The sequence below is a fragment of the Mus caroli genome, chromosome 1, assembly GCF_900094665.2.
Source record: "Mus caroli chromosome 1, CAROLI_EIJ_v1.1, whole genome shotgun sequence".
Classification (NCBI taxonomy): Eukaryota; Metazoa; Chordata; class Mammalia; order Rodentia; family Muridae; genus Mus; species Mus caroli.
Window position 1 is genome coordinate 54437160 of NC_034570.1, and position 15878 is coordinate 54453037.

The 15878-nt window shown below is 37.7% G+C and overlaps 1 protein-coding gene across 1 annotated transcript in view; it reads left to right on the plus strand.

Moving 5' to 3' along the window:
- Nbeal1 (neurobeachin like 1) overlaps positions 1-15878 on the plus strand; it is a 162706-nt gene that overhangs the window by 133071 nt on the left and 13757 nt on the right. The window contains exons 46-48 of the mRNA XM_021162943.2: positions 1167-1283; positions 10608-10697; positions 15585-15694. Coding sequence (XP_021018602.1) covers positions 1167-1283; positions 10608-10697; positions 15585-15694 — 317 coding nt within the window. The remainder of the gene's footprint in view (positions 1-1166; positions 1284-10607; positions 10698-15584; positions 15695-15878) is intronic.

A 15878-nucleotide genomic window follows, 5' to 3' on the forward strand; every position in this document is an offset into this window, starting at 1 on the left:
CAGCCTGTAATTTAAAATAGGATTTTTTTTTTTTTGTCTTGTTTTTTTGGTTTTTCGAGACAGGATTTCTCTGTATAGCCCTGGCTGTCCTGAAACTCACTTTGTAGACCAGGCTGGCCTCGAACTTAAAAATCCGTCTGCCTCTGCTTCCCGAGTGCTGGGATTAAAGGTGTGTGCGCCACCACGCCCAGCAGGATTTTTTTTTCCTTAAGTACTAAAGCTACACATTTAAGTGTTACCTCTATTGCCCACAATCTAGTATTTTTTAACAAGGACAAAAGAACCAAAGTCCACCACCCTGATTTTGTTTCATTTTTTTTCTGAGACAGTCTTACTATGTAACTCACACTGCCTTGGAACTTTCTGTACCTGGCTTCTAATTCAGACTCTTGCTGCCATAGCCTTCTGAGCTATAACTTGATTATCTATAATTACTTTTTACATTTTGATGAGTCCTGTTTCAGGAATTAAATATTATACTATATTATAAAATTTGAATGTTAAGTGTTTCATTAATTTTACCAAATATTTATTAAACATCTGCCAAGTTTGATATACTTCTGAGTGCTTAAAAATCCAAAAGTGAGTAAAATTCATGCCTGCCCTTATGGAGACTGATAGCTAGGCCAGTAAGATGCCTCAGTGGGTAAAGGTGCCTGCCTGCTGCCAAGCCTGATGGCCTGAGATCAACCTCCCATGTCAGCACAGTAGATGGAAGAGAATTGACTCCTGCAAGTTGTCTGTTGACCCCCCACACATGCACTGTAATATATGCATGTCCACATATACACAGAAAATAAATAAAATGCTTATTTTTAAGAGAATTCTTAATAGGCTAGATGAATAAGATTTATCACGAATAACCAATGACTACTTTAAAAAAAAAAACACCAAAAAAAATTCTGAATAATTGGGGAAAGGGCATGAAAAAAATCATTCTGAGCTGGAAATTTAGGAGTGCTATTAGAAAAACTTTGAAGTAGAACTGAGATGTCCATAGAAGAGGATGAATGGGAAGTTTGCTGGGGGACTAGAGTAAGCCATCACCTGGAGTTGTTAACAGTGCATATATGCATTCTATTGTAGCACAGTCCACCGTGTGTGTATGAGTGAATACAGACATGCTTTCATTTAACTCTGAAATGTTGTCTTAAATTATTTTGAAGGAACCACACCCTCCAAGATTATCAGCAGAAGAAGCCATTCAAAAGCAGACCAAAACAGAAATTTCAACCCTAAACCTCTTTCAACACCTCACTGACCTGAAGTCATTTTTTATAGAGGTAATAACCCGACTTGGTAATATCAAAGACCTTTCTTCAATTTTATATATTTCAGTTAACTTGTGTGTTATGTTCATTTGTACATGTGTGTGTGCTTTATCCACGCCTATAGTTTTAGCACTTACTTGGTGTGTGTGAAAAGCCAAAGGTCAGTTTCCAGGATCTTCCTCTGTTGCTCTTTCCACCTTATTTTTTAATGACAGAGTCTGACTAAACCAAAACCTTGCTGTTCTGGCTAAGCTGGCTGGCCAGTGGGTCCCAGGGATCTCCATCTCTTACCACATACCTTCCTACCACCAGCGCTGGGCTACACGTGTGTCTTGCCCCCCCTCTGCTTTTTTTTAAAAACAAGTGCTGGGGATCTTAACACAGTTTACTAACTAAACCATCTCCCCACTCCAGTTTATTCAATTTTACTGAAGGAAAATGTTATAATATGCTCTTTAAAACAGAATTCTGTGTACTTGTGTGTGCCTGAATGAGTTTGTGTGCATCATATCATACAGGTGCCTGGGGAGACACGACACAATATCCTCCTGGAACTAGGCTTAAGGTAGTTATGAGCTGCCTGACACAGGTACTGGATTTCAAACCTGCATCCTCTGCAAGAGCTCTTAACCACCAAGCCAACTCTCCAGCCCCAGTCCTGGATTTTTTTTAAAAGATTTATTTATATTTATTTATATGAGTACATGTAGCTGTCTTCAGACATACCCAGAAAAGGGCATTAGATCCAATTACAGATGGTTGTGAGTCACCATGTGGTTGCTGGGAATTGCACTCAGGACCTCTGGAAGAACAGTCAGTGCTCTTAACCACTGAGCCATCTCTTCAGCCCCAGTCTTGGATTTTTAAATCACTTTCATTGTAAGCTTTTCTTTGCTGTGAACTGGTATTCTGAACTCTTTTTATTAGCTTACTTTCTCAACAAGTAAGAACAAATAACTTAATTCAAAGTACTTCTTAGGGCAGGGCATGGTATGCGTACCTTTAATCCCTGTACTTGGGAGGCAGAGGCAGGTGGATCTTTTAAATTCAAGGCCAACCTGCCTACATAGAGAATTCTAGGCCAGCAAGGATTATATAGTGAGACTCCATTTTTTTGTAACAGTTGAAATGCTGTGCAGAGTGGTGATAATTTAATAGCTCTTAATTGAGTCTGCTTATCTATAAAATATGTTCCAATGCACGAGATTCATTGATAGTGTTATAAAGAGTAGTCAAGTAAAAATAGTAGTTAACGCTATAACTGAAAGAGTAACCTTGTAACCAGGCTTTTACTTACTCTATTGGGTTATTTTTCCTACCACCCTTATTCTACTCTTCCAACCCCCAACACTAAGTAGAAGAGAAAGAAGGATAGAGAGGAAAGGGGATGCCATTCTAGTTAGACGATTTCCTGCTGACTTGGGGCATTGAGTTCCTTGGGGCAAGTCCAGTTTCTTCTGTTTGTCAAACAGCAATCAGCAGCATCCAACCAGCAGCAGCAGGAGCTACAGCCAGCTGCCTCTCTTGAAGCTCTGGCATTTATATATCCCTCTTAACACCCCTCAGAATTCCAACTGTAAACTACCTTCATCTGGCAAAAATTATGCCCCTGCCAGAGCATGGGACAAATCACAGTTAGTTGCCTTAAGCATAGTGGACAATCTGAAGCAGCCCTATATCCCACACCTAGGATCTTAAAAAAAAAAAAATTCACTTAACATTGTTGTATTCTTCAAAAACCAAAATTCTTGCTACATACCCTTAAATTTCAGTTAAAAATCTGCATGTACAGATATTAAAATACTACAAATAATTCCAAATGGGATTATGAAATGCATATATACCTTTAAATGTAGTTATGGCATAAATATTCTTTGGAAAAACAAAAAAAAAATAGGTTTGTAGTAACTTAGAAATTTGCATAAAACAAGCAGTCTCTTGTGCAGTATATTAGAAGCTGGCCAATGTCAAGGACTAGACTGAGTCATTTTGTCAGTAAACTCAACTAAGGTTGAGAGTGTTACATAAGATATATAATCATTTTTAGCTTACTTACCATCTACAGAAGAGGCAGTGAGCTACATTTGTTCCACAGGTTGTAGTTTACAAAATTCTGTGTCATATAATGTTTCTGAGGTCCAGAATACCATGACTTTTTCCTCCAGTAAACAGTGAAATTGCACTGTATTTTAGTATAGGTATATTTTCATATATTTTTTGTGTATACAAATTAATCTCCTAAAATGTTGACTGAAATTTTCAGTGTTAAAAGTACTACAATGTTAGGCCTTTTCTAAAAGAATTTAGCCTGCAACTTAGAGCACACAGAAACAGTGCTCAAGAATGATGACCAAGGGCTGGCAAAATTATTTAGTGGATAAAAGTGATTGCTATAGAACCTTGACGACCTGATGACTGTGTATGACTGTGCCCCGATAGTTGAGGAGTAGAGACAGAGGGCTCACGAGAGTCACTGACCAGCTGATAGACTGAGTGAAACAGTAAGAGACCATCTCTGTCTTACATGAATAAAAAGAGAGCAGTGGAAGAAACCCAGTATTCGCGAGCCTCCAAATATATGTGCTCAGGTATTCACATTACCACATGCATGCATGTACACACACACACACACACACACACACACACACGAAAGAAGAAAAGGAAATGATAGTTTAGTCTCTGGATGTTAAGGGTCTTCAAGACCACCCTCTGACTCAGTGAAATCTTCAAAAGAAAGAACTTGTTTAGACTCAAGCTCAGGGCTAAGGCTGTTTTGGTTTTGTTGTTTTGTTTTGTTTTGTTTTGCAGTGGAGCACTAGAAAGAAGTCTCTACAAAGGGGAAAAGGCACATGGGGGAAAAATCAAGAGGAAGTCTAGAATTTGCTCTTAGGGAAAGTTCCCTAGTACATGCTTCATTCTGCCAACAATTAAATGGGAAAACAACTTTTGTCTACCAGGGAACCTGATTAGCAGTGTCCAAGGCTACTATTATTGGCTGGACACATATCCCCCTGCCTACCAAATACTGAAATACCAAACTGCAGAAGAAATGCAGGGGTTCAGCATAACTTACACTGTTTACATAGGCAAGGTATAATGAGTGACTATCACCACGAAGGGAAAGTTTTATGTGAACACTTGGAACTGTGTTCCCCAGGGGCTCTGCTACTTCTAGTTTCTCCCAGCTACTCCTGTCCCCACTCTGTTTTTGTCTCTTGTTAGAAAATAAACAGACTTCTAAGGGATAATAGTAAAATAAAATAAGATACAACAAAAACTAGCACATTAGAATTGAACAAAACAAATAGAAGGAAAAGAGAAGGCACAAGAAACAGAGACCCACATGTTCATACACCCACAGATTTAATAAAAAACACTAGGTGGGAGCCATGCTGCATATGCAGAGAACCCAGTGCAGACCCATGCAGGCCCTGGGAATACTGCCTCAATCTCTGTGAGTTCCTATGTGCTTTACCACATTGATTAGAGGGCATTGTTTTCTTGGTGTCCTCCATCTCCTTTAGCTCTTACACTCTTTCCACCTCATCTTCCACAGGATTCTCTCAGGCCTAAGGGTAGGATTTGATGGAGGTGTTGCATCTAGGGCTGAGTTATCCGAGGCTCCTCACACTGCATAGTGTCTTGCTGTAGCGGGAAGAAGCCTCTCTGGTGGCTGAGCAAGGAACTGATAACAAGTTTTCTAAAACATTAGGAGGCATTTTATTTATTTTTTTAAAGAACAGTGGTGTTTTTTTTTTACCCTAGGTCTCTGTGCTATCTAGTCTCAGGTTCTTGGTCACCCAAGCAGTGTTGGGTATGGGTTCTATCTCCTGCAGTGGGTCTAAGTCAAATCAGATACTGATTAGTAAATGTAAGCCCCTGCAGGTAGGAGTGGCTAGGCCCACCCCTAGGCTTCTTTAACATCCCGCAACATTATTTGTTGAAGATGCTATTTTTCCACCAAGGTATGTTTCTGGCTTCTTTATCAGTGTCCATAGGTGTGTTATGTCTGGGTTTTCAGTTCTATTCCATTGATCACTATGTCTGTTTTATGTCAGTAAATGATGTTTTTATTACTATAGCTCTGTGGTATAGCTTGAAATCCGGAATGGTGATACCTCCAGCAGTTCTTTTATTATTCAGGATTATTTTAGCCAGCTTGGGTTTTTTTGTGTTTCCATATGAAGCTGAAAATTATCCTTTCAAAAATCTATGAAGAATTGTGTTGGAATTTAGGTAGGATTTACATCAAATCTGTAGATTGGCTTTGATAAGATGACTATTTTTATTATGTTAATCTTACTGATCCATGAGCATGGCGGATCAATTTCTTTCTTTGGTGTTTTAATTTTTTTCTCAGTCTTTTTCTCCTACAAGTCTTTCACTGCTTGCTTAGATTTACCACAAGGTATTTTATAGTGTTTGTGGCTTTGTAAAAGGTATTGTTTCCCTGATTTCTTTCTTAGTCCATTTGTCATTTTAGCAGGGCTACTGAATTTTTTTTTTTTTTGAGTAAATTTGTACCCAGGTTTTTTTGCTGAAAGTGTTCATCAGGTGTAGGAATTTTCCTGTGGAATTCATTGTGTCATTTATGTATACCTTCATATCATCTACAAATAAAGATACTTTGATTTATTCCTTTCTAGTTTTTATCCCTTTTTGTTCTCCTTTAGTTGTCTTACTGCTCTATCTAAGACATCAGGTAGTACTTTGAATAGTAACAGAGAGAGTAGACAACTTTGTCTTGTGCCTGATTTTGGTAGAATTGCTTTGACTTTCTCTCCATTTAAGTCTATGTTAGTTATGGAATTGCAGTGAACTGCCTTCATTATGTTTGTTATATTATCTCTCCAGGACTTTTATCATGAAGGGGATGCTGGATTTTGTCAAAGTTCTTTTCTACATCTAATGAGATAAACATGTGCTTTTTGTCTTTCAGTCTCTTTATATGGTATATTATATTTATCAATTTATGTATGTTTATCCCCAAATCACTTGATTGTGGAAGATGATTTTTTTATGTGTTCTTGGATTTGGCTTGCAAATATTTTATTGATAACTTTTACATCTGTGTACATAAGGGAATCTGGTCTCTCTCTCTGTTGTGTTTTTATGTGGTTGGGGTATCACGGTAATTGTGGCCTCATGAACTAAATTGGGCAAAGCTCCTCCTGATTATATTTTGTAGAATAATTTGAATACTATTGACAACATTAGCTCTTCTTTGAAAGTCTGGTAGAATTCTGCACTAAAGCCACTTGGGCCTAGGCTTTTTTATTTGTTAGGAGACTTTTAATGACTGCATCTATTTCACTAGGGTTTATAGCTCTGTTTAACTTGCTTATCTGACCTTAATTTAACTTTTGTAAGTGGTACCTATCAAGAAAATTGTTCATTTCCTTTAGATTTTTTTTCAGTTTGGTGATTATAAGTTTTTAAAATATGTTCTTATGATTCTCTGGATTTCTTCAATATCTATTGTTATCCCCCTTTTCATTTTTTATTTTGTTAATTTGGATATTCTCTCTTTTCTCTCTCTCTCTGCCTTTTTATTAATTTGGATACAAGAGTTTGTCAATATTACTGATTTGCTCAAAGAGCCAATTCTTTTTTTTTAAAAAAAAAAGATTTATTTTATGTATATGTGTACACTTTTGTTGTCTTCAGACACACCACAAGAGGGCATTGAGTCCCATTACAGATGGTTGTGAGCTATCATGTGGTTGCTGGGAAGTGAACTCAGGACCTCTGGAAGAGTAGTCAGTGCTCTTAACCACGGAACAATCTCTCCAGCTCCCAAAGAACCAATTCTTAGTATTTTTTGTTATTTGTTTCTATATTATTGATTTTAGCCCTGAGTTTATTTCTTATCATCTACAATTTGAAAAAAATTTTATATGTCTTTCTTTCTTAAAAAAGTATTTATTATATATGCAATGTTCTACCTGCATCTTTGCCTACAGGCCAGAAGAGAAAACCAGATCTCATTATATGATGGTTATGAGCCATCGTGTGATTGCTGGGAATTGAACTCAGGACCTCTGGAAGAGCAGTCAGTGCTCTTAACTTCTGAGCCATCTCTCCAAGCCCCTGAATTTCTTTCTTAATTTCAGTCTTTACTCATTTTTATTCATTAATGACTTGTTGGGTTTTCATGAGTCTGTAAGTTTTCTGTTGTTGATATCTGTCATTACTCTGTGGTGGTCAGATAGGATGCAGGGTGTTATTTCAATTTTCTTTTATCCATTGACACTTGCTTTATGTTCACATATGTGATCAATTTTGGAATTCCATTCGGGGAATATTCTATTCGTTGCTGAGAAAAAAATGTGTATTTTTTGGTGTCTGGGTAAAGTGTTCCATAAATAACTCTTAAACCCCTTTGACTTATGAGGCCAGGTAGCTTCAGCATCTCTCTGTTTAAGTTTCTGTCTAGGTGACTCTAGGTGTCTCTTGGTGAGAGTGCAATCTTGAAGTCAATGTATGAGAGTAAGTAGATGATTTAACCTGTGGTAATAGTATGCTGTTTGTTTGTTTTTTTTTTTTTTTAAAGAACTGGGGTATGGTTGTGTTTGGTGCATAGATGTTAAGAATTGCAGTGTCCTGTTGGTGGAGTTTTCCGTTGATAAGCATGCAGCATCTGTTCCTATCTCTTCTGATTAGTTTTGATTTGAAGTCTGTTTTGTCAGATATTAAAGTAGTTTTACCAGCTTTTTAAGTCCATTTGCTTAGAATACCTTTCCATCCTTTCTCAGTCAGAGCATATCTTGATGTTACAGTACATTTCTTGGATACAACAGTGGATCCTGTTCTCCCATCCGTTCGGTTCGTCTGTATCTTTTTATTAAAGAATTGAGATCATTGGTGTTGATGGGAGACATCAATGACCAATGATTTGGTTCTTGTTTTGGTGGTGATGGTGTGTTTGTTATAAACAAGCACAGGAATTATTTATTCCCTGTGTTTTCTTCTGTGTGGTCAACCTCGTTAGATTGGGGGTTTCCTTCTGGTGCCTTCTGTAGGTCTGGGTCTAGATAAGTATTGTTTAACCTTAGTTTTATCGTGGAGTGTCTTGTTTTCTCCATCTTTTGTGATTGAAAGTTTTGCTGGGTTTAGTGTCTAGGCTGGCATCTGTGGTTTCTGTAGAACATTGGTCCAGGTTCTTCTGGCTTTTATAGTCTCTATTGAGAAGGCAGGTGGGATTCTTAATAGGTTTGCCTTTTTGTGTGGCGTGGTCTTTTTTTCTTGCAGCTTTTAATATTCCTTTTTTGTTCTATATGTTTAGTGTGTTGCTTATTTGTACTGAGAGGTCTTTCAAGTCCAGTCTGTTGAGAGTTCTGGATGCTTTTTGTATCATGATACACATCTCATTCTTTAGGCCAGAGGAATTTTCTTCAATATTATTGAAAATATTTTCTGTGACTTTTATCAGGGTTTCATCTCCATCCTTTATTCCTTGGTCTTTTCATAGTGTCTCAGGCTTCCTGGGTATTTTGTGTCAAGATTTTTTTTTATATTTAACATTTTATTTGATCAAAGTATCTATTTCTTCCTGGTGTCTTTAGTTCCTGAGATTCTTTCTTCCATTTCTCATATTCTGTTGGTGAGGTTTACCTCTGAGGTTCCTGTTTGAGTACCTAAATTTTTCATTCCTAGATTTCCCTTAGTTTGAGTTTTCTTTATTGGTTCTATTTGTACTTTTGTGTCTTGAATTGATTTATTCAGTCAGTTGGTATTTGTTTGTGTTTTTATAGGTTTCTTTAAAGGATATATTCATTTCCTCTTTAAGGACCTCTATCATACACTTAAAGGCTATTTTAAATTTGTTTACTTTTGTTTGTTTTCTTGTGCTTCAGCTATGTTGCAGTATTCAGACCTCCTGTGATAAAGTTGCTGGGCTCTAGTGGTGACATTGTCCTGGTTGTTATTCAGTGTGGTTTTTCTACTGGTGTTTGGGCATCTGAGTTTTGGGAGACTGTAGTTCTAGGTGCTGATAACTCATCTTGTTTTTGTTGAGGAGTGTTCTGTTCGTTGGTTTCTGTTTCCCTCTCTGGCTTTTTAGGACGGGGTGGTGGTTGTGTATTGCCTAGTAGAAAATCTTCTAGGATCCTGATAGGTGTGACCACTGAAGAGTCCAGGTAAAATGTGCTTGTTTCTAGGTATTGGGAGCTGACACAGGGATGGGCATAGACTACAGAGGAGCTGACAGCAGGGATCCACCAGGATCTGCTTAGTGGTCTGGGAATGGGGACAGAGTGAGCAGAGGCTGCAGCAGATGGTCTGCTACAGATCTGGGGGTGAGACTTAGGATTAGACTTGGGGGAATGGAGGCAAAGGTAAGGATCTACAGTTAGCCAGCCTACTTGCTTCTCTGGTTACAGTAACCTGCTGGTTCCCAGGGAGTGCCTGCTGGAGTTAGAGGCTGGGACAGAGCATGAGTAAGGAGGAGCAGAGTTAGGAGGAGAAGATCTGTGTGATCAACTGGAGATGGGGGAGGGATCTAGGGGATGCTACAGGTAGTCTGCTGAGCTCAGATGAGACTTGGGGTTGGCCTGGAGGAGCAGAGGGAGAGGTCAAGATCTACATTTGGTCTGCTTCTTTTCCTGCCTGGAGTCACAAATGACTCTTGATTCACAATTTGAAGAGAAAAGCAATTTTATAATTCATAATATAACTTACTTTTTAGTTCATCTAGACCTCTTAGAATAGTACTTGGTACATGATACATATCTAGTAATGTTATCCACAATAAATGTTAGCTATCATTTTTGAACTATAGATACATCAGAGAAATACGTTCAAATTTATTGTTGTGATAAAATGGTGGTAATTATTTCCTTATAATAATCTTTATTTTTGGATCATAATTATGACTTTCATGACTTAGGACTTACAGAAACTACCTTGTTTAATGAAATAGATGAATTATTTTTAATGTAAAGCCCAAGAATTTTCCTGTAAATCATAAACAACTTTCTCACTTAATTTATTCTAAGCATGTACATCTGTATTATGTTTGTGTCAGTATAGGAAGGAACAAAAAAAATTCTAAATCTCTTTATATTTTAAATGATTTCTGGTCTTTGCCATTTACATCTGCTTACCAACAGCGTATTGGAAAAGATGCTGATAGGTTTTAGACAATTGAAGTGTGCTGTCTACTCAGACATGTTGTGTAGTTCCTTTCCCACATTTTATAGTAAATTATTACATGATCAGGTAAAGTATCATAGGGGGTTATCTTTGTTTTTTTTTTAATAAGAAATTTTCATCAATTTGTATGTAATAAATATGAACCAAACAAACCATTAAACATCTTTTTTTTTCTTTAAACAGGGAATTAGTGATGGTATTCCACTATTAAAGGCCATCATCCCCAAAAATCAGTCTCGTTCTTTTATGTCTCAAGGCAGCCCTGAGTTACTGGTAAGTCGCTATATACCTGTTTAATACTGCTATGTTTCTATTCATTAATTTACCAAAAAGGAATAAATGTAAAAATATTTCAGTTACATTTTAAAAATTTATTATGTGTGTATGTATGAGGGTATGCACATGCCAGCCTACATCTGGAGGTCAGAGGACAACAGTTGATTCTCCTCTTCCGCCATGTGGTAGGAATTGAGCTTGGGTCCTCTGTGTTGGTAGCACTTGCCTTATCCGTTGAAGCTATCTTATTGACCCAAAAATAAACTTTAAAAAAATTTTTTTTAATTTCATATGCATTGGTGTTTTGTCTGCATGTATGTCTATGTGTTGGAGCCTCTGGAACTGGAGTTACAGACGGTTGTGAACTGCCATTGCTGGGAATTGAATCCAGGTCCTCTGGAAGGGCACCAGTGCTCTTACCCACTGAATGATCTTTCCAGCCCCAATAATAAACATTTAAAAATAATTTTTTAAATATATTTTATGTGTGTGGATGTTTTGCTTGTTTGATGTGTACCACATTCATGCCTGGTTCCTGTAGAGATCAGAGGAGAGTACCAGATCTTCTAGAACTGGAATTATAGATGGTTCTGAGTCACCACGGGGGTGCCAGGATCCAAACCTAAGTCCTCTGGAAAAGCAGCCAATACTGTTTAACTTCTGAGTCACCTTTCCAGCCCATAAAAGAATATGTTTAAAATGAATATGACTAGAGGGGTAGCCCCATGGTAGAACTCCAGCCTAGCATGTGTGAAATGGACACATTGAAATTCACCTAGGAAACATCGCCATACTATAATAATGATAATCAAAACTAATACAGCTTTTATTTTTGGGGTTTTTTTTTTTTAAGATTTATTTGTTATTATATCTAAGTACACTGTAGCTGTCTTCAGACGCACCAGAAGAGGGCATCAGATCTTATAATGGATGGCTGTGAGCCACCATGTGGTTGCTGGGATTTGAACTCACGACCTTTGGAAGAGCAGTCAGTGCTCTTACCTACTGAGCCATCTCTCCAGCCCTTATTTTTATTTTTTTACATCAATGAATTCCACACAAATTCCGTAGAATATTTTATTCCATTAATTGCTCATGTGTGTGGGATGGGTAGACACCTGTAACACTTATACAGTACACATACAAGGTAACTAATACCCCTGTAGTTAGATTTACATGCAGTTGTAAGACGCCTGACATGGGTGCTGAAATATGAACTGAGGTTCTCTGGTAGAGCAGAATATTCTATTTGTAGCTAATCCACCTTCCTATGCTTTTAGGCAAATTGTCAAATAATAGCACTGCAAAAATGCATTGTTCTAGATAAAAATTTTTACAATCTAGGAAGCACATCATCACTCTCTGCGATGACATAAAAATTAAGTGCAATTGCAACCACAGATCATATTGTAGCCACGGTGGGATTACAAGTTAGGAATTGGGGTAGTATTGCTTAAGACAGATCATCTGGGTTAGCACTCATGCGCGAGGAGTCCTCTGTTCTACTTCATCCTTGATGAGTACATTCATAGACACTGAGTCCCATAGGAATGGAGATGATGTAAGAAGGATGATGTTCAGTATTCCAGATGAAGAAGGAATCAAGGTGAAGGATCTTTTAGTTCTAAGTATCTACAGAGGTTTTTTTCTTTCAGGGCTAATATGAGTGAATATCCTGGACAATATTCTGAATTTTTGTGTACTTATTGCCAGATGAGGATACAACTTAGGTCATATTTCTTTAATGGTTCATACTTTTCAAACATTAATATTATATTACCTCTCTTTCTCCCCCTTCTGCTGAGAAGGTGGTATATTTTTTTGCTATAGAATGAAATGTTCTATAAATATCTGTTAGATCCATTTGGTTCATAACTTAGTTTTCATAACAGTTAGTTTCACTGTATCTCTGTTTAGTTTGTGTTTCCATGATCTGACCATTGCTGGCAGTGGGGTGTTGAGGTCTCCCACTATTTATTGTGTGTGGTACAATGTGTGCTTTGAGCTTTAGTAAAGTTTCTTTTATGAATGTGGGTGCCCTTGCATTTGGAGCATAAATGTTCAGAATTGAGAGTTCATCTTGGTAGATTTTTCCTTTGACCAGTGTGAAATGTCCTTCCTTGATAACTTTTCTTATATCTTTGGGTTGAAAGTTGATTTTATTCGGTATTAAAATGGCTACTCCAACTTGTTTCTTGGGACCATTTGCTTGCAAAATGATTTTCCAACCTTTTACTCTGAGATAGTGTCTGCCTTTGTCACTGAGGTGTGTTTCCTTTATACTATAAAATGTAGGTCCTGTTTACATATCCAGTCTGTTAGTCTATGTCTTTTTGGGAGAATTGAGTCCATTGAAGTTAAGAGATATTCAGGAAAAATGATTGTTATTTCCTATTATTTTTATTCTTAGAGGTAGAATTATGTTTGTGTGGCTATCTTCTTTTGGGTTTGTTGAAAGATGACTTTCTTACTTTTTCTAGGGTATAGTTTCCCTCCTTGTGTTGGTGGTTTCCATCTGTTATCCTTTGTAGGGCTAGATTTATGGAAAGGTATTGTATAAATTTGGTTTTATCCTGGAATATCTTGGTTTCTCCATCTGTGGTAGTTGAGAGTTTTGCTGGGTACAGTAGCCTAGACTGGCATTTGTGTTCTCTTAGGGTCATATGACATCTGCCCAGGATCTTCTAGCTTTCATAGTATCTGGCAAGAAGTCTGTTGTAATTCTGATAGGTCTACCTTTATATGTTACTTGACCTTTTTCCCTTACTGCTTTCAATATTCTTTCTTTGTTTAGTGCATTTGGTGTTTTGATTAAGGAAGAATTTCTTTTCTGGTCCAGTCTATTTGGAGTTCTGTATGCTTCATGTATGTTCATGGGCATCTNTTTCTTTAGGTTAGGGAAATTTTCTTCTATAATTTTGTTGAAGATATTTACTGGCCCTTTAAGATGGGACTCTTCACTCTCTTCTATACCTATTATCCTTAGGTTTGGTCTTCTCATTGTGTCCTGAATTTCCTGGATGTTTTGGGTTAGGAGCTTTTTGCCTTTTGCATTTTCTTTGACTGTTGTGTCAATGTTTTCTATGGTATCTTCACACTTAAGATTCTTTCTTCTATCTCTTATATTCTGTTGGTGATGCTTGCATCTATGACTCCTGATCTCTTTCCTAGGTTTTCTATCTCCAGAGTTGTTTCCTTTTGTGATTTCTTTATTGTTTCTATTTCCATTTTTAGATCTTGGATGGTTTTGTTCCTTTTCTTCGCCTGTTTGATTGTGTTTTCCTGTAATTCTTTAAGGGATTTTTGTGTTTCCTCTTTAAGGGCTTCTAGCTGTTTACCTGTGTTCTCTTTTATTTCTTTAAGAAAGTTATTTATGTCCTTCGTAAAGTCCTCTATCATCATCATGAGCAGTGATTTTAGATCTGATTCTTGCTTTTCCGGTGTGATGGTGTATCCAGGACTTGCTATGGTGGGAGAATTGGGTTCTGATGATGCCAAGTAACCTTGGTTTCTGTTGCTTCTGTTCTTATACTTGCCTCCTGCCATCTGATAATCTCCAGTGTTCCCTGCCGTGGCTATATCTGACTGGAGCCTGTCTCTTCCTATGATTCTGGTTGTGTCAGAACTCCTCAGTTCAGCTGTCTCTGTGATCTTGTGATTCTGGGATCCTGTGATCCTGAGATCCTGGGTGTGTCAGAGCTCTTGGGAGTCAGGCTGCCTCTGGTACCCTGAGATCCTGGTGTGACCAAACTCTTGGGAGCCTTTGATCCTGTGATCCTGGGAGTGTTAGAGCACCTTGAAGTGGAGCTTCTTCTGAGTGTTGTGGGGCTGGCTGTGGAGTTCGCACCCAAGGTCTGCTCAGGGCACTGGCCCAGACCGAAAGGAACCCATGCCACTGGTTGGGTAGAGTTCCTGGGTGCCCAGGTCCCACTGGTCCCAGTTACTTCCAGTGTTGGGGCAGCTGTTGTGTCCTCCTCACCCCAGGTTTTATTAAGAGTATACATCCTAGGGCATTTCAGTGAGTATGAGTGAGTTTTATATGAATTTATATCTATCTACCCAATATCCCTGTGAAGTAGAATCTATTATTTTCCTTTTACAGATAAGAGATTAAATCTCAGAAGTACAATACCCCAAATCACAGAGCTAGCAAGTAGGGATCTGAGATCTTGGCACAGGAGCTAAGCCTAGGTTTGTCTCATTCTAGTTTTGTAACTCAAGCATGATAAAGATGTGCTGTAGCACAGGAAACAGATTGCATAGTACTGATAGTAGTTTTCATTGACAAGATACTGTAGTTTTCCACTTTAAAATCTATATTTTTTTAAGTTTCCTAAATCTGGGGGTGGGCAACCTGTGGTTCTGTAATTGAGGGAGTAAAAAGCTTTTCACTTTTTCACTTTTTTTTTTGGTTTTTCGAGACAGGGTTTCTCTGTGTAGCCCTGGCTGTCCTGGAACTCACTCTGTAGACCAGGCTGGCCTCGAACTCAGAAATTCGCCTGCCTCTGCCTCCCGAGTGCTGGAAACTTTTCACTTTTAAAATCAAGTACATCCTAAGACTGTCAGAAATGTTCAGAAACATTGTAACAGCTCATAAACTCTACTAATTTGTTCTAAGTAATGTTGATTTCACATTTTTAATGGCAAAAGTTAACCTTATTAACTAACACTAGCAACCTGAGAAATTAAAAGGAAAATTAATTTGCTGAAGAAGACAACTCTTCTTATAATAACTGTAATCAGGGTTTCCACTTGAATTATTTAAGATTGGGTTTCATGTGTCTTACAGTGTCCTGTAAATGGTAGATGTCAAAATCTGTGAGCATCTGGTTACTCTTAGCCACATTCTTTAATCTTTTATTTGAATTTTCTTATATTTTTCAGATAACAGTAAGCATGAATTATGTTATTGGAACCCATGGATGGCTACCATATGACCGAAATATTTCTAACTACTTCACATTCATCAAGGATCAAACTGTGACCAACCCAAAGTAAGTAATTAAACATTTAATGCAGAACAGGTGATGGTTTTTGTGTTTCCCTGTTTGGTTTTTTGTTTGTTTGTTTTTTGAGACAGAGTTTCTCTGTGTCTTTGGCTGGCCTAGAACTCGCTATGTAGACCAGGATGGGCTGGAACTCAAGAGATCCATCTGCCTTTCTTTCTGCCTCCTGAGT